The sequence below is a fragment of the Nesoenas mayeri genome (assembly GCF_963082525.1).
Source record: "Nesoenas mayeri genome assembly, chromosome: 5".
Classification (NCBI taxonomy): Eukaryota; Metazoa; Chordata; class Aves; order Columbiformes; family Columbidae; genus Nesoenas; species Nesoenas mayeri.
In genome coordinates this window covers 42,129,308-42,153,641 of record NC_137548.1, presented here as the reverse complement: position 1 = coordinate 42,153,641, position 24,334 = coordinate 42,129,308, and the positions used below count along the sequence as shown (strand labels likewise).

Sequence of the window (24,334 nt, the reverse complement as noted above, 5' to 3'; positions counted from 1 at the left end):
CATGAACCTTGACCACACCCTCACTCAGTTAACCAACACACTGTACACATTGCTCTCCTTGCAGACCAGGCGTGCCCTTTATCTCCAGCACCTCTCTGAAATACTCTAATTTGCATCTTCAAAACCCACCTGTCACATCTTAAGCTTGCTGAACAAATTAGGGTCCAAATTTTAAATGCTTATACATGCAGAATGTTTTAAAATTGTGTCTTTGCTTTTTTGGATTGTTTGCAATAATTGTTTTGCAGGTGTTTGCACTGGTGGCATCGGAACATACCCAAGTGAGGCTAAGGCTCTAGCACCTTCTGTTCTAGATCAGCCCCATTGCCAAACCTGAATGAGAAATGTCACAGCTCCTTGCAAAACCTAAAGCCTTTCTGGTCACTAAGAAAATAATGTACCTCATGTAATTCTCCAAAGATTAAAAAATAACCCATAAAACAAACACTCCATTAACTGAGTCCACACATGAGCACTGAGGAGGATGACGTGAAGCACAAGTAGAACTTTACTCTAACTTTGCCCTAGCTAGTTATGAGACTGCTAAGTCACAATGTATGTAGGTGTACCAGTTCACGACTTCGCAGAACTGCAAGAGAACTTCTCTGCCCCAGTGCCCACCCTCTCGGTCTAAAGGAGCCTCCACACCACCTTGGGGAACATCCTGAAAACCACTGCTCTCATCACAGCATCAAAACCCAACTGCTCTCTCCTCCCATGCAGAGAGCTCAACCTCTGCCTGTTTTGGGGGTGCCTTCATCAGGTCAGATATTGCCACCTAGCCCCAGAAAAGCTGTTATCCCAGGAAGTGGAAATCCCCAAACTGGCACCCATTTCATGATGCTTCCTTATGTCAGCCTCCAGCCATCTTATGCTCCTTCCTGAAAAAAAAGATGGTATCTTCACTAATGGTTATTGATGGCTTTTTCTTTCCCCAAGAACTGGTCAAGCCTTTTTGAACTCAGTCAAGCTGTTAGCACCCACAAATTAGAAAGAGCTTGCCACAAAAACATTTGTGTGTGGAAGGTGCAGCCTGGTTCAATCTGCCATCTTGTAATTTAATTGACCATGTCCAATCCTAAACATTACAGAAAACAGTGAACAATCATCCCCCACTCCTTTATCACACAGTTTCACACACCTTTATCGTTTCAGTTGGGAAAAGATGTCACAGTGCACGAATCCCAGCGTACTTAACGGGTTTATTGCAGGAAGTTTTTCCATTATCTTTGGCTGCCCTTGTATTTCTCTGTGCCCTTCCCAGTGCTACTAGCTGCAACGCAGCTCTTCCAGGTGCCACCACATCACAGGTACCAACAAAAACCTTGTAAATGTGACTTACTCCTCACCCACATAGTCTTGTAAGAGATCACGCCTCCCCTCCCTTTGGCTCCTTAGCCCTATGGATCCAGCCCCAAAAATGCCACTTACCAAACAAAATAATTCAGATGACAGCAAAGAGAGGGTTTAAGACATTTATATATATATATAAAAAAGTCATATTTACAGAGTGTTGCCTAAGCATTGAACTCGCCAAATGACAGAACTCACAATTTCTATAACCCAAGTGTACAAAGTGCATGTCTCTCCCATTTCTTCTCTCTGTAGCAGAAGGTGAGGGGGGAGGGTCTCTACACCTTTCTACCCTCAAGACAGTGAGAGTAAGGTCTGGGTCAGACTGAAGGAGACAAAACTTGTTGATTACTGGGTTATCCACCACACAGACTCTATGAATAGTAGTTTAGAAGAAAGTAAGGGCAGGAAAAGTTACTCTTGTTTACTTGGTCAGTCTTCCCAATGGATTCCATTGGGGAAAGGAATCTAGGGTCAATGCCCCAGGCAGGGGAGTGCAAAGGAAAGGTTATTCAACTATGCAATAAATTAACTCACAGCCCTCCATTCAACAACTCCAGGTTTTCTAGATGTATTTGAGTCAGTTTCTATTTGCAGCCCCATTGCTCTGGATTCAAATCTGGGCTCCAAAACTGAATCTGATTATCCCAGTCAGAGTGGGAGACAACTCCTGTGCTCCCAAAGCTGTTAGGTGCATAAGCTCACACACAGCCCCACGCTATCTGTGCCAGGCAGGGATGAAAGCCTTTGAACAACAGCAAATGCAAACGGTGCAAAGAGCCGCCCATTGCACGGGATTAGCTGCTTGATTTAATTCCTCTTGAAAATGGCCAGGAGAGGCCCTCCTGCAGTAGTGCCCTCCCTTGCCCTCTTAGGGGGAAAGGCAAGCAGAGGCTCTCTGCTAGCACCATGTTGAAATGACATATAACAGGACCAGGTCAAGGAGTATATATGGTCAAGAGCCAGGAAAGGTACACAATAATCCTGCTAGACTACAAAGCAGCAGCATGAAGGCAAATAGCAAGAAGGAACAATGTGCAGGGTATGAGGTACAGGAATACACCATGTAGCAATGCAAACCACAGATGCCAGTACAGGAAAGAGCAAACATCCACAACGAATGGACAACAAACTAAGCCTGAGGAAGACTCACTTCAAGGAGCTGATGTGTAATACATCCCTATCAGTATGAGGCCACTCCAGGCACTGGTCACTCCATTCGAGAGAACTTTCACTCAGTGAAGGAAATGCTGTAGCGTGCAGGGCACAGGTATAGCTATCTTATAATTTGCACCAGCAAGCTTCTGGGAGACTGCTTTACTCATATCAAGGCATGATCTTATTCTCTGATCATTCCTCCTTCTCTCAGAGTCCCTCCCGCCCAGCTGTCAAACTCCTCCAAAGCTGCCCGTTCCAGGTAACAGCACTATGGCTCGCTCACCTTGCAGCAGTGAGATTCTTCTGCAGGGAAAGTTCTAACTGCCTTTCAAGTGTACAGACAGTTTGTGTCTCTTTGTTCTTGTGCTACAGTTGTCCTTCATTTCGTTTCCATCCCACATGAGTACCACTTTGATTTATTCAGCATTTATATCGCCATCAGAGTAGCCTAATGAAAGGCTGAGAATTTCCTGTTCTCCTGTAGGATGGGTACTCTATTTTTGACAGTGTAGCAGTTTCCTTCTCAAGTCCTACTATAATCTGAATTAATCAGCACGCTTCATCGCCTAGTATTAGTGATGAAAAATGATGTTCACTATTTCTGATGTGCAGATGCTGCTCCCTACATCAATTCATCAAGTCACATGCACTGAGCCATTGTCAGAAAAGAAAGATACACCTAGGAGTGAACAAACCGATAGAAGGCCCTTTCCCTCTTAAATGTGGGCAAATTTTGGGCATGGCCGAGAAGAGATATATTTGGCTCTTTGGAGACCAGAAAGCCAAATATTCCTAAGCACAAGTAGCACAGTGCCCTTTAGTGGCAGCTATTGGAATTACAGATTTATGAGAGACCCTCGATTTTCTGTTGCGGATCTCAAGTTCCAGTCCCTCTGTGGCAGAAGTCCCCTCTCTGGTCACCTCTTCAGCACTCTCACTCTTCACTTGCAAGGTGCTTGTCGCTGGCTGCAGGAGAAAGCAAAAAGAGAAAATTTGACTTGAACACCCCCTCATACTGAAAAGCTGGCAGAACATGCAACCAGCTCCTCCCCTCTAGGACTTAAAAAGAGTATTTCAGGCAGATGACGGGACCTGCTTGCTCCCCTCCTATAGCCCATATCCTCACCACATCTGCCTGCTAACCCCCTCTGTGGGAAGAGAAGCAGCCTCACTAGGGCAAACTCTTGAACGACTGTCCTCTGTGATTGTGCTGGTAACAAGGTACTGCTCTCTCCTGGACAACTGAGTTAACAGCTTGTCAAGCAAAAGCAAAACAACCAGAAGGCAGACCACTGCCAGATTTCAGAGCTACGGAATTAGTTAGGAGCCACCTCCCTCCACAAGCAAGTCCATTTTGTTCATTTTGTTAATGTGCAGGAAGAAAATTAAATTGAGCCTAGCTAGCTGCCCGAACAAGGTAGTTTAGGACAGATAACACTAGGGGCTACTCACAATCATATACTCTTGCCGGGGATCTCTGCAGTGGGGAGATCTGTCACTCTGGCTCGCTTGTACAGTTCTTCAGTGCACAGCTCTTCTGCTCCCTCGTGTTTGCGCTTTGGAGAAGACTGGTCTGCTTGCGACAGCCTCATCACTGTAGAGGAAGAAGAGTCATTGCAGCAGTTCCCCTGCCTTTAGATCTCCTCACAAGTACACCCTAGCCTAACCTGCCACAGGAGAAAAAATATGCAGTGCAAAAGTACAGAGAGATGCTGCCACAGCCTCCTTGAAAACTTTTGAAAAAACTTTGTTAAAAATCAGAATAATTAAGCCCCCCAGAACAAACACAAAAGTATCCTGCTTTGATGAAGGACAGCTTAATTATACCTGATTTGCCCTACAGTCATCTGCACTTCTCCCTTAAGTGGCTACATATGATCCCATACAGGCAATAAAAGATTCACTTTAATCAACTCCTACTCTTCAGCCCTTTTAAGAATGAAGGCTCATTGGGGACTTCTGAAGAAAGCCTAAAGGAAGGTGAATGTGATCTGTTTTCCTAGCTGCACACTCTCTTCTTATTAGAGAAGAATCCCTCTCTCCTGCTCGTAGCCTTTAAGTCGACATGGAACTATCTCAGAAGCACACAAACAGCTCCAGCTCACCTGTACTGGTGCTGCAGCCCTGCCCTGAAGCTGAGTCTGTGACTGGGCCACTGAGATCTTCCACACAGGAAGGGACTGATGCCAGTAAACCTAGAGAAAGGCAAAAGGATCAGAGTTAAGAAACAAAAGACATGTGGAGTGGGAAAAACCTTTAACATGGAAACACCTTAGTGATCACCAGCCAGCACATTCATATCCCAAAGTATGATGAATTCAGACCTGAGCTCACCCAGTACTGACCACAGACAGACACTGTGACCTAGCAGCATATTTATTCAGGATGTTCTGTCTAGACTTTTTCCCAAGTGAAGACTGGACCACTGGTGGCATATGGATGGTGCCGTGCCATCACCAGCTCTCAGAACTAATCAAACCCTGCTCTTACCCGACCAGGAGCTCAGTGGAGCTCTCCCTGGAAACTGACTGAACAGATTTGGCAGGGACTGCTTCATCTTGCAGGGACCGACCAGAGAAACAAGCACTATCTATTTTAAATCATGAGCTCTCCTCCCAGCATTTATCTCCTATTCAAGACAGAATCTTTTGCAACTGTTGGTACTCACAGAGCCCTCTGTAGCGCGACAGCTGCTGGTAGATCTGCTTCATGCGTTCAATGTTTAGTCGGCTGGTCTCTGCGTGGTTCACCATGGGTTTGGGGTAGTCCACCCCAATGATGCACTTGGCGGCCTTCTGCACAGACTCTGGGGCATTCCATGGTTCGTAAATGTATCGTGAGGGGAAGCCCTTTAGTTTGGGCAGATACTTCCTGCAACCCAAGCAAAAAGGTGCACAAACACCACTTAAAGTGCAGCAATGCAGCATTCACAATGCACAGAAAGCATCATGCACCTGTCAGCTACTGAACGAGACGTAAGTTCACAGATCAAACATGAAAGAAGCACCAGTCACATCACTTACTTCACATAGTCACCACTGGGGTCTGTGCGACGTCCAAAGCCCACAGGGCAGTAACAGTGGAAGAACTGCTGGAAGAATGCACTGCATGAAAGCCACATCCAGCTGCCTGCATTTACACTGAAATCTGCATCCAGCAACAGTTCATCAAATACCTGCAGCAACAGGAGGAAAAGGCAGTGAGAGCTTCCCCAGGCAGGACTCTGTGGCAGGAGGACCCAAGATGCCAAGTCCAAGGGCAGGCACTGAGCTGTGAGAGCAGCTCCCAGGAAACACAGCAGCAGCAAAGAGGCAATCTGCTGGCTGAAGCCAGGTGGCTGGTCAATACATCTCACTTCCTAATGCTTTCACATAGGAAGACACTGTCTGCTCATCATGATGAAATGTTGTCTGATCTATCAGGCAGCTACAGACTCAATCACTACCTAGTGCTGTAGCAAGCCTTGTGTATTGATCCGAACACCTGGGAGGTGTAACAACTGCAAAGCACCAGCTGTGGGAAGCAAGCAGATGCTGCCCAGGAGAAAAGGCACCAAAGCAAGAAGGAAGAACCCCTCTGAAGGTCCCAAAGGGCACTGCCACTGAGAGGCAGACAGGTTTCAGCAGTAACTTGCTTGCAACTATGCACATGCGCCGCACTTCTAGCATTTGACCCTGTGACACAGATTCAGCTATGCTCTGCTTTGTTAGCTTTGCGACAAGATGCTCCTGCCTCCAGTTTTTGCATAGGGCAATATGAACACCAGATAGGTTCAAGCTGGCTGTCCCATCAGATGGCCCAAAAGGAAGGTCTTTTACCTCTTTCCTTGAGAGACTCAAGACTCAGATTTCACAGTCATGGAGCATTCCCTGACTGGCAGTGATGGATTATACAATGAGGAGAAAGGTCCAGTTACAAAGTGACATGGAACTTGCAAAGAAAACAGATGGACTGAGAGAACTTTTACAAAAAAATTAAAAACAACCCCAAATCCCCAGTCCATATTTAGCAATGGGTCCCACTAACATTTAGTTACAGTTACTGGAGACTCTTGATACTGTCAGGGCCTCACAGCAGAAGGCAGAAAAGAAGTCAGGCTGTTGGCAGGCCAAGAGCCTGCTAGCAAATCCTCTCTTCCATGCAATTTTACATGTGAAGCAAAAGCCATACCTGTGTGCCCATCCTTGCAGAGAGTGCCAGGGAGACTTTGTTTTCCTTATGGCCTCCTGCAAGCCTCTGGAAATGCCAGACTCACCCTGACTCCTGACTCCCAGCTGATCCAGAGGTCGCCCCTGGTCAGGAAGCAGGCCACTGCATGCCTGGCCAGATGGTGGATCCATCCTTCCTGCCTCAGTTGGGTCATGATTGCATCGATCCAAGGGAAGCCTGTCTTGCCCTCTGCCCACTTTGCCAAGGCTTCAGGGTTCCTGTCCCAAGGGATTTGGATGCAGATGGGGTTCCCCTCCATGCGATCAAACTTTGGGTTGTTTGTGGCCGCTGTATAGAAAAACTCCCGCCACAGAAGCTGTCCATACAGAGAGAGGGGGGGCGTGCTGTTCCGCTTCACCTGTGGAGAAGGGAACATGGGTATTCACAAGCAGGGGAGGACTGACTTTACTAAGCTGAGCTGCAGGCCACTTGTGCATTTATATACAATCCCCAAGTCAGTTATTAACAGGCCCTGTAAAGGAGCTCTATTCCAGATCATCCTCTACCAGAAACCCCAGGTAGTAAAGTTACAGTGTTGGCTCTAACTCACTCAGCACACTGACAAGAGACCTGCATGACCCAAATCTAACAGCATAAAGCTCTTATGTGGCTCAGGACAGAAGAGTCCAGGCTGAAGAACAAGGTATCAGCAAGTTTATGGTCTGCTGGACTACATACAGGAGAATCACATTTCCCCACCCAAGAGCCTCTTCTGTGGTACCAACAAGCTTACCCCAATGGTCAAACGCATGCAAGGCAACAGTAACTTTTGCAGCTGTTGCGGCATACTGTTCAGAAACCAGCATCATGCTAAAACCCAGCCTGCTCTCCAGACAAACCTTTTGTCTTACCTTCTTATAGAGCTCCCAGAGACGATAATAAAACAAGCGGCAGGATAAGCAGCCAAAACGCAGGTATGGACTGAGTCCTGTAGGGCTGGCCAGCAATGAATTGGCGTTCATCCTTGGTCTTTCATAATTTGCAACCCACGCCTAGACATATTCAGAAGAAATGAGACAAAAAACCTCCCAAACTTGTGAGACACTAAGGGCGGACATCTGTGCAGGTAACAAAGACACTGACAGCACAGTCTCTTCTACTCACTTTCAACCATTGCTGGGAGACACCTCAAGTGGGCAATCCCAACGCTCAAACCCCATTCAAGATATGCAAACCCCTTCCCCAGGCCAGGATTTAAACTACTTAGTCATTGTGGCCAAGAAAAGGACTAAGTTTGCTTTGCATGCAGGAGTTAATAACCCCAAGAGTTCCTAGGGACATAGGCTAACACCACAGTCTATGTGTAGGTATGTCTATCTCATTTCACACACTGACCATGAAAATTTGGGGACATTCAGATTTTTTTGTAAAGTGTTGACAGCTTATTCCCCCTTCAGAACAAGAATTCATGCTTTGATCTCTACAACTGCCACCAATCCATCCAGCATTAAAAAGATACAAACTGTTTAAAATTGAGTCACGTCTCTGCATCTGTGTCACCGTTACTTTGAAATGATATGCCTCATGCACTGTAATGAAGATCACGTGCCTCACAGAAGACATGTGAGTGTTTCAGCAAGGGGCTAAAGGAACACCAGCCAATGAGACAAAATATTAACAAGACGATGTACAAGGGAAATGCATTATTTTACAAGCATGTATTTGCTCTAACACCTTAGATAAAGGCAAAGGCGACAGTGTGCAGTGTGTAGCAGGGACTGAGCAACTTAGAGGAGAGTTTCTAAGTTTGCACTACTCTAAAGGAAAAAGAGAGATATAAACAAGGAAAAGAATCCTACGTGCTTGAAACAGTAGCATAATTAATATACAGCTCTACTTCTTCAGGTTTGAGCAAGCCCATGAGCTCCCTGCCCCACACATGACCCAAGGTCACGGCAGCAGTGTAATACCAAACACGTCTGCCGGAGGTGAATGCCAAGATGGTTGCTAGGACCAGCAGGGAAATAGGGCAATGGCCAGTGTTCAACATTTTTCATTTGGAGGCAGCCTGCAGGAATCGCCACTTAAATAACAGGGGTTACCTTTCTTTCCAAGTGTTTATCCAGCCGTGCCAAGGCTTCCGTCTCCCCTCCTTGCCAAACTGCAGGGGCAAGGCCATCCGTAGGAAAGCCTGAGGGAAAGAACTTGGTAAGATTTGAAGCCATGCCTAGACAAAGGGTACAGATAGGATTACACATTAATAACAGCAAGACATTATATACTGCAGTTGCCTAACATGGCTTACTTGCTGCTCTAGTCCTTCTACAGCAGGAAAATATTGAGGAACACGTGGAGAGCCTGCTCATGACACTGCCCTACAAGGGCCTCTCCCCGCAATGCGTCAGGCAGCCTTCTGGGGACTTTTCCCATTGCTTATATGCCAGCACTCTCTCCTGTGTGTCAGCACTATCCACAGGGCTCTTCTGCAAAGGCCAGAGCAGCTGGCAAAGAAGTATGTGCTCCACAGCTCTGCCTTACAAAATACCTTGCCATGGACATCAGCAGCTCACCAGACAGCATGGCTGCTCCTGGTGAGGCTCCTATTCTGCTGAAAGCTGGTGCTGTGGAAGGTGCTATATTAGTGCTGAAGAACTGATGCAAAAGGGCAAGCAATAACACAGTTGGCCTGCACTGCTCTGGGCTGACAGATGAGCCTCCCCTGGCAGCAAAGAGAGCTGTGTAAGGTTGCAGGCAGTCTCACATTAGGCCAGACAATAAAGGAAGCAGATCTACTCAGGACTGCAACCTTTAGGATATTCCTGTTGTAAAGCTCCCCACTTTTACATGACTGCTGAAACTGTGCTTTAAGGTACAAGAGTGATACTCCTATAAAGCTGGTATGGAGCCTCCAGCCACACATGCAGACAGTATTCTGCATCAATCCTTTCTTCCCTTGCACTTAGATTCGCTTCCCTGATGTAAGCCTTGCATTCCCCATGCCTAAGCTCTCTATTCATACTTCTCCTCCCAAGAAAAATACAGGACCATAAGGCACAGTAGGATGAGTGAAAGAAGTTTCTGTAATAAGTTGCATCTTGCTAAGCTCCCAAACTGGTGTTGGTTGGCAATGACTGAATTAAATGATCTAAGCCTGGTACACAGTTTTTTTACCTCCTCGGGTCTGTTACATGATGTATCAGAGATGGTAGTGGAAGAAAAGCAGCTGCCAAGGACATGAGACATAGATACAGTGGTTACATGCTAAGTATATCAGAGAACATAAGGACAGATGCAGCGTTTCATAGCAACACCAAAGGGGACGCTGTGCATTTACCACTGCAAGGGACAGCAGCCTATTTTCACGAGGTGCAGCTCTTGCTGAAAAGATTAGGCTGCTTCTATGGCTAGAGGCAGCCCAGGTCAGATGAGAACACTAGAGCTGGCCTGGGCACATGCCAGCCATCAGAAACAGTTCCACTAGATGCTGTTTCAGCTGGCAGTTAACCTTTGCCTTCACTCTCAACACATACCCAGCTCTTCCAGGGATGGGACCCCATACACGTCATCGTGGTTCTCCTGGATGTCCACTTTACACGCCTCCATCTGCTGGCTCATTATGGTGCTCACTGGCTTCTTTGGGAGCTCCATGCGGCTGATGATGGCCTGGAAGCGCTTGTAGGTGAGGGGTGGCTTGTGGCCATTCAGCTCAATTATTCTGGAGATAAAATAAGCAAGGAGAAAAAACACAGCCCCGCTACCACAGAAGTCACAAGGAAGTAACAGCCAAACCGTATTTTACTATCTCTGCTCAGAATAGTGTTTCACTTTGGATGCAGAAATCTTTATAGACCCAACTTCCCCTTGATGCATCCCTCAAAGGGATATTAGAAACAAGCAAAATCCCCAAACACACCAGAAAACAAAACACCACATACTAAAGCACCTCCATGGGAAAAAAAAAAAACCTAAAAGAGCTCTGGTTGCATCAGGCTTAGCATCACATCTCTCCCACAGCTCTTCATCAGGCCCCTGTAGGAAATCTCTGATTACTGCCTTTCTGTCTCCCAAGAAGCCAAATCCCAGACTTGCATCTGTTCCCCTGACACCTCATGGTATTCTAACCTGATTCTGAACTTACTGCCTCCCTCTGACACAAAAGGCCTCAGCCTCTTAGTGACCCCTCCTCCACCCATCTCAGATGAGACAAATCCCAGTCTGCGTCATTCCTCTCGTGATTAGAGAAATCACCATCCTTCCCCATGCCACAAGGTCACAAGCAGACCTATCTCATGCTATTCACCTATGTCAGATCATTCTATGGAAAGGGCTGACACAGTTCCTCACTACTCCACTAAGCATTCAGTCTGCTAGGGCCACGCAGTCTTATTTTTCCTGGGACAGAGCTTTCACAAGACCCCTGGGCAAGGTAAGCTTCCCCTGGATGAAAGATGCCACTTTTAATCCCCTGTTCTGCATGGAGAGGAAAGCGTTAACAGCAAAGCAGACAGCACAGGAATCACCAGCATTACATAAAGTTGAGGCAGCCAACCCCACAGCTCACACAGGAGCTTCGGCAGAGCAGACTTCCCCACCCAGCAGTGTCAACAGCTTATGCAAGGGGCTGGGCTTACAGCCGAGTGCTACGGCGGACGCCATGTGCCTTCCCCTCCCCCCGGCGCCGCACGTGTAGCGAGGCGGAGCGACACGCTGGCCCCGGCCGCCCCTGGCCCTCGTCACGCGTGCTCCGCGCTCCCGCGGCTCCCGCACCGCCGCCGCTATCCCTGCACGCTGCCGCCCGGGGGAAGGGGCACTTCAGGGCCGGCAGTGCAGGTGTGCGCATTAAAAATGAGGTTTCCTGCAGTTTCCTCACGGTTTTCTGCTTGTAAAGTTGTAAACAATGGGAGAAAAAAAACCACTTGTGCATAGGACAGGGGAGGGCAATCGGGATGTGCACTGGGTGCAAATCACACTGCAATTTTAGTGCCAGGCTATAAACATGATCAGTGTGGGCACAGCACTACATGCCTCTCTCCCACTCCTCCAAACAACTGCATTGAGGTGAGCCTCCAAGGCAACATATTCAGTCCTGTACCACCACACCAGACACCATTTCCTCTGCTTTCATGCACACACTTTCTGGCTGGCTGTCCCTGTGTAACCCCCTAGAGACAGTACAAGATCACAAACTCTCATGAATACTACCCACCACTATCTTCTCTGTGGCCTTCTCTGAGCACTGGGGACCCACACAAGACCAGTGGTTCACAGAGACCCCCAGAAAATCAGCACTGCTGCTGGAAAAGTGAGGTATTTCCAGTTACAGCACGCTGGTGAGGCTCACTTGCTTCCAGAGAAGTTCAGAGCTTGGAAGAGAAAATGTGACAGAGCTGCACGCTGTTTGCCCTGAGGTGCTTGGGATGGGGGCGGGGAAGCCGCTTTTTTCAGTCCTCTTCCACACATCTGCTGAGCCTGCAACTCAGTTCCAGATCCGCTGTATTATACCACATCCCAGATCCACAGCTAAAACTTTTGTGAACACACGGCTACTTAGCGCAAATTGCAGTGACTTGCAGGTGGATGCCACTGTCTGATATCTGTATCAAGAACGTGAATATGAGTGAAGTTACCTAGAACAGCTCATAAATTCCTAAATGGTTACTGGATGTGGGGCACAAATCTTTAAGAGATCGGGCTAGGACAAGTCGCACATTTCACAGCACCTGACACTGGCATTATGTAACAAAATTTGAACCTTTCACAATACAGCCATGAAACAGAAGTATCAGACATTGGGTACTGTACAATATTGGACACTATATGATACACACAGGGTATTGTACTGTTGTTCAGTCTTCCATACAAACATTTCTACAGGAAGCCCCCCTGGCAGAAGTCCTGTCCTTCCTCCTGCTGTCCTTCTAACCGAGGCAGTACAATCTCACAGGACTTTCCTCAGTGACAGAAAAAGGGAGGACTCTCCCCAGGACTTGATAGTCCCATTTCATCCATCTCCCCCAACACAACTCAAACTACACATGGCAGTTATTCTAGTTTTCTTGAAGCAGAACAGAGAAGAACAGAATCACTGTATTCATCACACAAAATGTAACCTTTCTGATGTTAGTGAGCACACATAAAAATGGCTATACTGCCAGAACAGCAGTATACGGCCCAGCACCACCTGACAGTAGTACCCAGACGCCAGAAGTTCTTTGGGTATTTGTGACTGTCACACAGTCACACTTTACCTCAATAAAGCAGGCAATGAAAAACCTGACCAAACATGGTTATGGTGCTGCTGGGATTCTAAGGTATCCTACAGTCAGTCACCTTTAACAGCAGAGTGTCTGCAGACTTTGAATGCACACCCTCACAGGTGTCAGTTTTGACTCTCCTCCACAGCAGTGCCCCAGCAGGATGGCTACCAGGGTAGGGAATGCTGCTTGCCTCAAACCTGACACCTCAGCCTGCTTGCAAATGATGGCCCAGTTCTGGCAGGGGACTGAATGTGCCCCCCTCTGCCTCCTGGCACAAGGAAGAGCTGGCTGCCAGCACTCAGCAAGCAGGCTGCTCCACAGCACACCCCACTACCAATTCACACAGACTATTTAGTTAGCCTTGCCAGCTTATGCAATTGCTCTGATCTAAATCCTCGCTTCAGAGAGCTTGTGTAGGGCTACGCATACCTAAGACAAGGGGTATTTCTACAGATTCAAAGAGGAGATGGAGAGAGAACCAACAGATATTCCACACAACAAACACTGGGCAAAGGACGAACAATTCCACTTCCACAGAATGACACACGTGAGCAGATAAAAGATGAAGAAGTGACTTGATGACAGGCTAAGTACCAGCACAGGGGGAAAACACCTGACACCAGAGCACTGTGCAAGACAGACAAGGATAACAAGATGTGGCAGGCAGAGATCTGACTTAATGTTTTTAGATGGAAATGAACCACTTTTTTGCTGTAGTGTAATTATGAACTGCAGAACCACCATGGTATGCATACTCCCCCAGTGCTTGGTTCCTTTAAGTTACTATGCACTCCTATTAAAACACATTGAACTATCATTTCAGCCTTAGGATAAAATATTTAAGGAAAAGCTGCTCCTGATGCCTGCGACAAACAAGCCCACAGTGTTACTTTCTGACTGAACACACTCCCCCTGAATAACCTCAGCCTGCTCAGGATTGCAGAAACCACAATGCTGATCATCAGCAAGCAGACTGCAGAGGATTTAGATCCTAAGGAGGAGAAAACAGGCAGATCCAGAGAAGGGACAAAACAACCTGTCAGCTGGAAGTTGTCAGACAGAGTAATTGTCAAGTAAAGGCTTTGAGCAGGCTAAGCTGATACCCAAGAGATTACCTTTTCTGTCTGACTTCTACAATCTCAACATGGCTAATCTTGACTGGGAATTCCTAGATTTTCTTAGGAGTATTTTCCAGTACAAATGCTGATATTCTACAGCTGTGTCCTTTTTGAAAGGGAGAGGAGGGGAAAGAGGCTCTGATAATCACACAGCTATGCCAGCAGCACCAACAAGGAGTATATTGTAATCTTCCTATGGAGTAAACCGGGTCAAATTCACAAGTTAACAGAATAGACTCTTTGTAAATGTTTAAAAGGAGCTGGTGGAGGTAGCACTGGGAATACACTGCAGGAGACAAGAGAAGGATAGCTGGAATAATTTATGTAGAAGTCCAAATTGCTTTAAACCGGGCCTGATAATCTTGTTGGAAACTTGATTAAAGGAAGATGAGAAGTAGGATGCTATCACCACGTTACTAATTATGCAGGAAAAACAGTAGGGTGAGCAGAGGGACAACACATAGCATGAATTAAAAAGACAGGGTTAGCACAATTGGAGGGTGATACACTCTGAGAGAGGCTTCCAGGAGAAATACAATATCAGAACTGCATTGCCACATGCGGAGAAATCTCAGAGATGCCAAGAACCAGGAAATGTCAGAGTAACTGGAGACTTGAGCTGCCTCCACACAGACTGGGTAGCTGTCACAGCTCGCTGCCTGCCAAAACCCAATTTTCTAGTTGCCATAAATGACTGCTCCATGGAACGATTAATCAAGAACACACAAGGAAAGGCAATTAATTATTTGGTGGTAGGCAGCACTAGGTATAGCTGAAAATGTTAGTTAGCACTTGCCTGCTCTAACTGTGACTTTGGCATGCATCAATTTAACATCCTTCCAGGAGCAACAATACCATAGTGGCTTTTATTTCAAGAAGAGAAATGCATAAAACCAAGGAAGCGCGCTAAGCAAAAAGAACAAGCTGAGATGCAAAACACTGACACGCAACATAGAGACGATTTGACAATGACATTGGGGGGAAACTAACTAACTAAATTTAAAAAAACCCTCAAACAAATAAAAAACAAAACAAAACAAAACAAAACCAACAATTGCACACAAGCCATCAAAAAGAGTCCAAAAAGATCACAAATAAGGAACAGTAAAGATAATATAAAGCAAAATCCTTCAGAAAAATGAAGACCAAATAAAGATAGAAAAACCCCAAGTGTTGGTAGGTTAAATTTAAAACCAGAAAAGCAGCCTCCTTGCACCTCCCAAGCCAAATGGAAGTTTGAGAACCCTTAAAAAAACCCAAAAACAAGAACCAAAAAACATAAATAGTAAAAAAACCCCCACCAACGAAACAACCCAACCTTCACAGACACTCCAGCATATTTATATGGCCAAGATGTGATCAAGTTATTAAAAAAAAAAAAAAGCAGAGACTATAACAGCACAGCAACAACCCCTGCATTTATTTTTGCACGTGTATTCACTATGGAGATATTCGGGGACATTACAAATCTGAATCTGTTTAAGGAAATGTATCAGGAGATGTCACAGACTGTGAGGTCAGGAAGAAATGCCACAAAACACACTATGCTTCAACAGCAACAGCTTGTCAGGACCAGTAAGCATTTACCCAGGAGCTGCAAAGGACATCAAGAAATACCCAAACTAATAGCTGCTGTATGCAACACTTGCCTTAAAACTGTTCGAATACTATGAAGAAAAAAGGCCAATATAATTTCAGATTTAAAAAGCATTTCAAGGGCATCAGAGGGATGATAGAATAGTCTGACATGTGTATTATGCAGATGGGTAGAAAATACTAATGGAATCAGTGAATGCAAGGTTATATGCAATATGCTGGAGGTTTAATTTGGCCTTGGTAAAGCGAAGTTGTGCCTTAAAATCTGTTTGTGACGTTTGAGCTTGGGGCATGGGAGATTCAATTGATATATTCTACCTGGATTTTCAGAAGCCATCTGACTAGATCCTTCACTGAAATTTTTTTAAAAAAACACGATAAATTGGGATAAAGTAAAAGGTTCCTGCAGACAGACAATTCTTTGATACAGGATGGAGTAGGAATCTGTTTTTCCAACAGGAGGAAAAATCCCACACAGATCTAAGCTAGGGCTTGTGCTGTTCAACATTATTCATAAAATATATGGAAAGGGACAAAAATGAGCATGATGATAAAGTTTACTGATGCAATAAGCTATCTGGAATAGCTAAAGAGGAAAGGCAGCTTAAAAATTTCCTTATACACCACATGACCAGCTGACAAAAATATCAGATAAAATGCAGTGTTGGTCACGTTGTTTCTCCATATGCATGTATATGCAATCTTAAACATACTTATATAGTGGTAGCCTCTCAAATACCTATGACCATTCTGGCAAGAATCCCTGAGACATCAGTTTAGTGTTTAGCAATACTCAGAAAAAGCAAAAAGAATACTAGTGACTATTAGGAGAAGACAGGAAACATTACAGCACTATAAAAATCCATGTCGCTTCTACATTTTGAACACTAACGACAGTTTTCACCACTGCTCTCTATCTCTAGAAACACCTAGAAGTATAAAGAAGTGTGACAAAACTTGGAAGAGATATGGAACAGATTCCACCTGAAAACATAAGTAAACTAAGACCGCCACCTTGGAAAAGACAATGACATGAGGAAGGATGTGAGGGACACTGACAAGGTGAGGATGTAATAAGCATTTATGGTCTTTTCTAATGCAAAGATTAGTAAGCAGTGTCTGCTTACAAGAGAGGTTCAAGAAGAATCTCCCTTGCTACAAACATTTCCTCACAGCATGTACTAAATGCAAAGCTCGTTCCCCTAGGAAATTATGGATACTAAAGATTTATAGGAGGAAATCTACATTTAGCATTGCTGGCACAATACATAGGGGAAAAAAAAACCCAAACCAAACAAGCAACCCGTAAGAACAGTACTGAAACATAGTTAAGTCAAGCATACCATAGAGTCTTAGCTGAAAGACCATCTCCACTGTTTGAGATTATTTTCATATCTATATATTATGTAGATAATATATAAAACTCAACATAAAGGCAAGGCTCCCCCATAGCAAAAACACAACAAAGACAAGGCATTCAGGTTTTAGAATAAGGTCAGTTTGCCCCAATCTACCTTGTTCTACTTCTTCCAGCTGTCCCGGCACATCCATCAGTTAAAAGCCCTACCTTCATAACCTGCTTGAGACAACAGCTCAGCTATCTTTATTATAATGAAATTAAAAAAAAGCAGTCCATGCAGTGGGGACATGCTCAAGCAGATCAATCAATAGGACACAGCTGAGCAACTTAAATGACTATCAAGTACAGAGTTTAATCAGCTTGAGGCAGCACCTTTCTGTACATTCACGTCACTGGCAGCACTTTGACGTGCTCTAATCAAAAATGCGAGCGTGCAGAGTAATCCTATTGACACCTTCTAGGCTCACACAGGATGACAGTGATCAGCATATAGCGATAAATGTAACAGAGGAGACTGAAGTCTCCCCAGACATGACAATCCCAGCCTAGACCAGGCAGCACCTCTGCCCATGCTCTCCCCATACCTGTCCAGGTCATAGAGGGTGTGGGAGTTCTCTATCACCACCTCCACACCAGCCTCCTTGGCCAGTTTGATGATAGCTGCATCTCTCTCCTTACCAAACGGCTCCGAGTCATATTCAAAGGTGAGACGAGTGACTCCCCATTCCTGCAAGACACACAATATACACAGCAGTCAAACAGGAAACTCTTTCTAACCAGCACAATTACAAAGGACGATGTCAGAATTCCTGGTAAGTGTTAAGTCCTGGAAACTCAGAGAGGGTTTCTGTGAAGAACAGCAGTCTGGAGTCAAGATAACCAAAGAATCAACAATTTTATCAGCTCTAGCAGACATCACATCTGTTATGCAAATTCCTCAATGTCAGGTTTAAAACATGTAAGAGGAGGTTTGAGTTCTTCTCTATTACTATTCTTAGGTTACAGCTCAGTCCTCAAGCCTAACAACACCTTGTTTTGTTGCACATGCTGTCCAAAAGTAACCCTACCATTCTGTTCCAGCATTTGGAGAGACAGCATTTCAGATAACTCTTTCAATACAAGTTCTGCTCAAAACCCCCTATTTTTATATGGAGACTATTATCAGTAAAACCAATACACTTATTTTTTTCCAATGTCTCTTTAAAGCCATTACGTAATAGAGAACCATCGTACAACACAAGCAGCAAAAGCAGGGTAGTGGGAAATGCAGGACAAAGGACAGGAACTGAGTGAACCTTTCCGGTCAGCACAGTAGAGTATGATATGGCAGTTCAGATTTAAATTAAAGTCCTGCCTTTGGGGAGTTATTTTACCCTGGTCGAGCCATGCACATATTCTGTATCTTCACACCTTTAATAGATCACTCACAGATCACAGGGAATAGGCTTTATGAAATAGCATTCAGCCTCTTCCAGGCTTTTCCAGAGCACAGTCTGCTCTCAAAGACTATGGCCTAGTTTTCCTGAGAAAATGAATCCTATGAGAAGAGGTTTAATGGTTTCCACAGCGACCCTCCTGAGACATCCATCAAGCAGAGCAGCAGCCCACAGATTTGTTTAGCAAACACTTTAGTCAAACACACTCAGAAATCTACAGAGATACTTAAAACCCCCCTCACACAGCTAAGATGTGAACCACATTCTCCAAGTGAGACAGTCGAAGTCACCTCTATATATACAGGACAGTCTTTTACCACCTTGGAACAAGAAACAAATCACAAAGAACAGATGTGATTAGTTCACTAAAGACCTTTAAAGCTAATGCCAAAGACAGGAAAGGGAATTTAGAAGCAGAAAACAACTGTACAAGTCCTCTTCTAAGCTTTCAGATTAAATCCTAAAATTGATATTAAGATGCACAGAGAACTAAACCAGTTATGTACCACTGAATGCACATCTCAGAGAGGTCCTCCACTCCTTTTTCAAAATAAAAACATGACAGCATCCACAACTCAGAGAAGGGGTCAAATAGACATGTTCCAAGCTCTGCCCTGCTTCTATGTGATTTAACAGCTTCATTTTAAACTTTCATTTCTTTTAGAAGAAAGACAGTATTAGCTGGAAGGCTTGGAAAAGATGGCTTTGGTCTTGAAGAAACACACATTACTGCTTTGAAAGAAAGGAATGGGATAAAAACAACATTTAAGGCTAACAGAGGTTTGAAATACGAATACAAAACTTCAAATTCAGCTGTTTCCTACAGTTTTGAGAAGCCTAACACTCTGTGTGCTACAGTAGCACAGGAAACGGAGCACAACCAACCAGAAAACAAGCTGTATGACAATAAATTGCTGCAAATATACAAAAGAAAAATAATGACTGACTTGTCTCTTAGTATCTAGCCTATAGCAACGAAAACCTGTAGGAAAAACACACCAAAGGGATTGTGAGCAAACTTGAGTGAAAAAATGACACACTTTTCTTTGATAGAAGAGGTAAAATTACACGTTTGTTCAGAGGAAGTGAGACAAAAAACCTCTGCAAAGGTTAACACAGAGCTAACAAGTACACTTCTCCTCACAGTATGTACGCGTAATAGTGCCTTCGCGGCAACTGTTATTGACAACATAGCTCAGCCACTGGCAGCAGGAGCAGAAATTATATGAGGTCCAAGTGTTGCATTACCGAATGTGACATAACTCGCCTCCCCACAATAGCTGACAACAAGGCGTGAGCTGCTGCTAATTCACTGTTCAGTGCAGCAGCTTTGGAGAGGCCTGAATTCCCATGAAAGCCATACATTTACCTTATTATAGCGTAATGCCCCCATCCTCCCCCTTGCCCTTTCTTTGCAGCCCTGTTAAAGCACATCTAAGGTATTCATCAGCTCACCTGCCCAGGCAAAGCAGACTGCAGCAAAAAGCAGGTCTGGCTGATTCCACAACCATCTCTCCAAACTTCAGACTCTGCCAATTACTTTTTGTTCTTTGACCAAAGCAAACATTTTTCTCCATCAAAGTCTTAATTATCCTGTGAATACCTTGAACTAAAATAAGAAGGGCATGAACTACTACTAGCCAGAACTTATTTGCAGATAAAAAGATAAAAATAACCCAGATTCTGAAAAAGCTAAAAGTAGCACACAGTTTGTGTCACGTGTTAAGATGCAGAAACCAAAATAAATATCAGTGCCCTTTCTCACCCACATAGTCCAATTACCCTCCGCAGTACTGCCCTCCTCCAGAAAATAGACATCAGAACCATTTACAGCAGGAGGGTATAAATCCATGTTTACCACTCCTTCTCAGCAGCTGGTCTATAGTAGGCTTTGGGGACACTAGTTCTGTTGACTGTATATAAGGTACAATCCACATGACAAACTCAACTCATAAGACTACTGCAAACCATGTTCTTCCCCTTTACCTTTGTTACTCTAGCGAAAACACTATTAAGACACAATCTGCTGCACTGACATATTACTTTAAAAATGTATCCTGATAATCCATCATAGAGCACCAAGGTCACTGCATATTCTACCACTCTAAATGGTATATCAGCAGGAAGTTTGGGCCCAAGTTGTATTTTGCTGCTCATCTGACTGAACTTCAGCCTTGAATAGAAGAAGAAAAGGAATGCCAGCTAACATTAAAACTTCTGAATTTTGAAATTTTAACACAAAGCCTATTTGCAATTCACATACAGATCAGTATACTTTTTCAGTTGCCTGTGAAGGTGTGTGGACATAGCAGTCTTCCTCAGTAAAAGCTGCAGGAAGAAAATGGCCAGCGAGGTAGAAGCTCTCAACACAGAGGAGCCAGCATTACAGTGTAAGACCTGACATACAGAAACAAAGGCAAAGACCACCATACAAAGACAGAAGCTCAAGCATGCTAATTACACCCTACTACTAAAGTTCTTTGCAAGTCTGAGTTCAAAAGTATATCTGGCTCCCAAGCTGGCCCTTAGGCACAGTACTTAAAGAGAAGCTGAGGGGGCCTCCAACAACTAGCAGATCATTAGTGACTGAAAACAAGGATAGCACTGAGACATCAGTTTTTCTTCACTATGCTCCAGAAAATTACTTGATTCTCTTACTTTAAAGAGTCTTGGGAAGACATCTGTTGGCTGCCCTCGCACAACAAACAAGCGAGAGTTGAGCTTCCTTAAACTGTTGTCCAGATCTTCCAGAGATTGGAGCAGAAATCTGCAGATAAGAAATAAGAGCAGTTAGTGTCAGTCACTCCAGTTACCACTAAAAGACAAATGAGAAGAATCTGCATGAAACTCCAGCAAACCCGCATGACCAAATCAAACAGAATATTAAGACAAGAAACAGAAAACAATAATTTGTATCCATCCCTGGTTTGTCTACCAACTGCTATAAGATTGCAGCACCAGCCAGTTCCTAGCCATTCACATCTACCTTCTGCTTGTGCAGATGCAAGAGATTTCAAGGATTTTCTTCTTCCTGCAACCCCTTTCCCATGTTCTTTCTCAAAGCTGGCAACATAGCTGGCAACCAGCTGCTGTCTCCACATTAGGACAAGGAGAAAAGCATAAACCATGTAATTTGCTACAATATATTCTTCCATGGGTTCTACTGCAGGAGGGATTTTGCATATGAAGCAGAAAGACGTTGATACAACTCCAAGAAAAGTAATGAATTGCTACAAGAACTGCGAAAGTTTTAGAGTTCTGGCTACAAATAGGCAATGTCACAGCAGAGAAACATACAGTCCTGGCTCATCAGTAGCACGAGACTAAGCAGCAAGATCTTCCGAGGTGAAAATTATCTGTAGTTGGAATAGCTGCACAGAGACCTGCCATTTATTTTCCACCATGAAGATGCAAAGATGAGAGCATGTCAAGACATTTATCTATTTCCTCCCATCCCTAAACTGTAAAAAAAATTTAAACGCTTTTTACATTTAATGGTGTGTCTTACTGAACCCCCATTGTGCTATAAAATATCAAATGTATTATCTTTGCATTCACAGCCACACGTCACCCCATCTACATTGTAATGTCACTTCATTTTGTTTAAGTCTGCAAAATACACCAGCTTTAAAACTTTAATCTCTATGACAGCATGTGACACGGCTGGTAAACTCACAACCTTTTGTAAGCGAGCCAACCTCTGCCCCTCCCTCATTTCTACAGGCCCACTCTGCAGCGTGACCTGCAAGACATGAGTACCTGCATCAGCTCCCTTAAGACTGCACACAGTGAAGAGGAAAGCTCAGCCACAAACTGCCCTGCAAACTGGGTACTTTGTCTCTCAACTGCACTGCCCATAATGGGAATTGCAAGCTTTGATATAGAACAAGTTCCCTCTGCACAATAAAGGAACTCGAGGTTCATAGAAAGAAGGGCCCTGTATCACAGTACAGAAGACTCAGAACCAGGTCTGGGTGACCTAAAGAAACCACTCCCCAACTTCCAGCCCACTTTCAGTCTATTACACAGGAATGTCAACTTTCCAAGGTGTTCTAAAAATTAAACACGGGTTTTTCCTGTGTGGCTCACACATGGTATGCAGGTAAATAACAAGTGATTTTCAACATGATAAATTAACGGAAGCTAGGTAAAACACTAACATTTGGTTTTGGAGTACAGAACTCTGAATACAAGTAATTGCATTTAAAAAATAGCATAACAAAGCCAAGGTTCCCAATGTGAACCAATGCAACTCCCATAAATATACGTAAATTGCTAATACATTTTTGCCTAACAGCCAGTAGTGCTACCTTCTGACATTTGCAGTAGATGCACACCTCCAAGAAAACATGTTTTTTAAAAACTTCATATGCTCATACATTCCATGACTACAACATAAATAAAACCACTACCTGCTTCCCTCCCTCTGCAATGCTCGTGGAAACAAACAAGGATTAAATTGATCAGGAATTAATCTTTTGGGGGCACTGCTTTAGTTCTTCCAAATGAGGACAGTTAGCAAGAACAGCAGCACGTGAAAGGCATTTCTGTCTGCTGCTGCCTGTAGAAAGTCTAGTCTATGGAAAGATCACTTCAGGCTCCTAGGATATTGAGCTGTAACAGAATCCACAATTTTCTGTAATTTGAACATCTACATTGTGGTCATTTCAGCACATATACAATTTTTAATCCATTCTCTGATGTGGGTTCTAGAAATGCTTAGAAATCACCCACACCATCCTGTTTCTCTAAGATGAGGCTAGGATGCAAAGCAGAGGGAATTTGTAATAACTACAATTTCCCTAATGCACAGCAACATGGGATTTCAAAGAGCACTTAAAGGATTTTTAGCCAGGTGGCTGTCCTGTCCACCACCCCTGATGGAATAGTGTGAGGGCAGCAGGAGATCTACTTCGATTCTATGAAGGGGGGTCTTGGAGAGGAGAAACACTACCTGTATTTGGTTTCCAAATGTTTAGACAACTGACACCTGACACCATATAATGTTACTGGCCACCGGTACACAAAGTCTTGCCATACATTTTCTCACTTGTAGAAAAGGGAAAACCGCAGCTTTCTCTACATTGCTAGCAGTACCTAAAGCACATTTCTGTAAAAATTTGAGGGATGGAGGAACGCAGGCATGCACACATGCCTATGCACACTCATCAGCCAAGGGGCAGAAAGAAGGCGTGGTATGGTCAGGCAGCTCCGAGGAACCTTTGCACTTGTCTCTAAATTCTGGGAAAGGCGTTTCTTAAAGCTAAACGTCCATCGCTTGCCGCTCTCATACATTCGCCCAGCTCGTAACGAGAAAGTGTAATGACATTACATAAAGTTGAAGGCAGCCTCCCACAGAGTCAAGGAACACCGCTGTAAAAACCGTGGCGAGGCCAGCCAGACAAGGAACCCCTCCTGCACGGAGAGGACCGGCGGGAGCAGCACATTGGCCGGGCAGGGCACCATGTGCTGCTCCCGCTGTTGCGGCGGCCTGATCGACCCGGCCCAGCCGCCGCACCCGAAAGCGCTCCAGCTGCCGCGGGAACCCTCCCCAGCGCCGGGCCCTTCGCTACAGCCCACATCCGGCGCCTCCTCAAGGTGTCCCGAACCGCCGGACCCGCCCGCGGCCTGAACGCCCGGCGCCTCCTCAGCCCCACTCACCGCCAGCGGTTGATGCCCACGGCAGAGGAGGCAGCGAACCAGGGGTCCAGGATATAGATGCAACGGAGGGACGCGGCGTCACGTAGCGCCTCCTGGAGCGCCGGATTGTCGTGGAGACGCAGCCCGCGGCGGAACCAATGCACCGAGCGGCAAACGGCCGGAGCTGGGCCCGGTGCGGCCGCCGCCATGGCCACCGTCAACTGCCGTCGCGGCCCCCGCGCGCCGCCCGCTCTGGCCCCGCCCCGC

The 24,334-nt window shown here is 45.1% G+C and overlaps 1 protein-coding gene across 2 annotated transcripts; it reads right to left on the bottom strand.

Moving 5' to 3' along the window:
- Window positions 1–1,446: 1,446 nt before the first annotated feature.
- On the bottom strand, window positions 1,447–24,298 carry CRY2 (cryptochrome circadian regulator 2). Of its 2 annotated transcripts, none has more exons than XM_080345678.1 (12): window positions 24,089–24,298; window positions 21,086–21,194; window positions 17,576–17,718; window positions 10,191–10,375; window positions 8,763–8,887; window positions 7,572–7,712; window positions 6,767–7,078; window positions 5,535–5,686; window positions 5,180–5,382; window positions 4,617–4,706; window positions 3,964–4,105; window positions 1,447–3,477 (listed from the first exon to the last, which is right to left on the bottom strand). In XM_080345678.1, the coding sequence occupies exons 1-11, from the start codon at window positions 24,274–24,276 to the stop codon at window positions 3,966–3,968; spliced, it is 1,788 nt and encodes a 595-aa protein (XP_080201804.1). In that variant the 5' UTR covers window positions 24,277–24,298; the 3' UTR covers window positions 1,447–3,477; window positions 3,964–3,965. The 2 variants fall into 2 exon arrangements, with proteins under 2 accessions (XP_080201804.1, XP_080201805.1); XM_080345679.1 differs by having other exon boundaries at window positions 8,763–8,851.
- Between the last annotated feature and the right edge of the window lie 36 nt (window positions 24,299–24,334).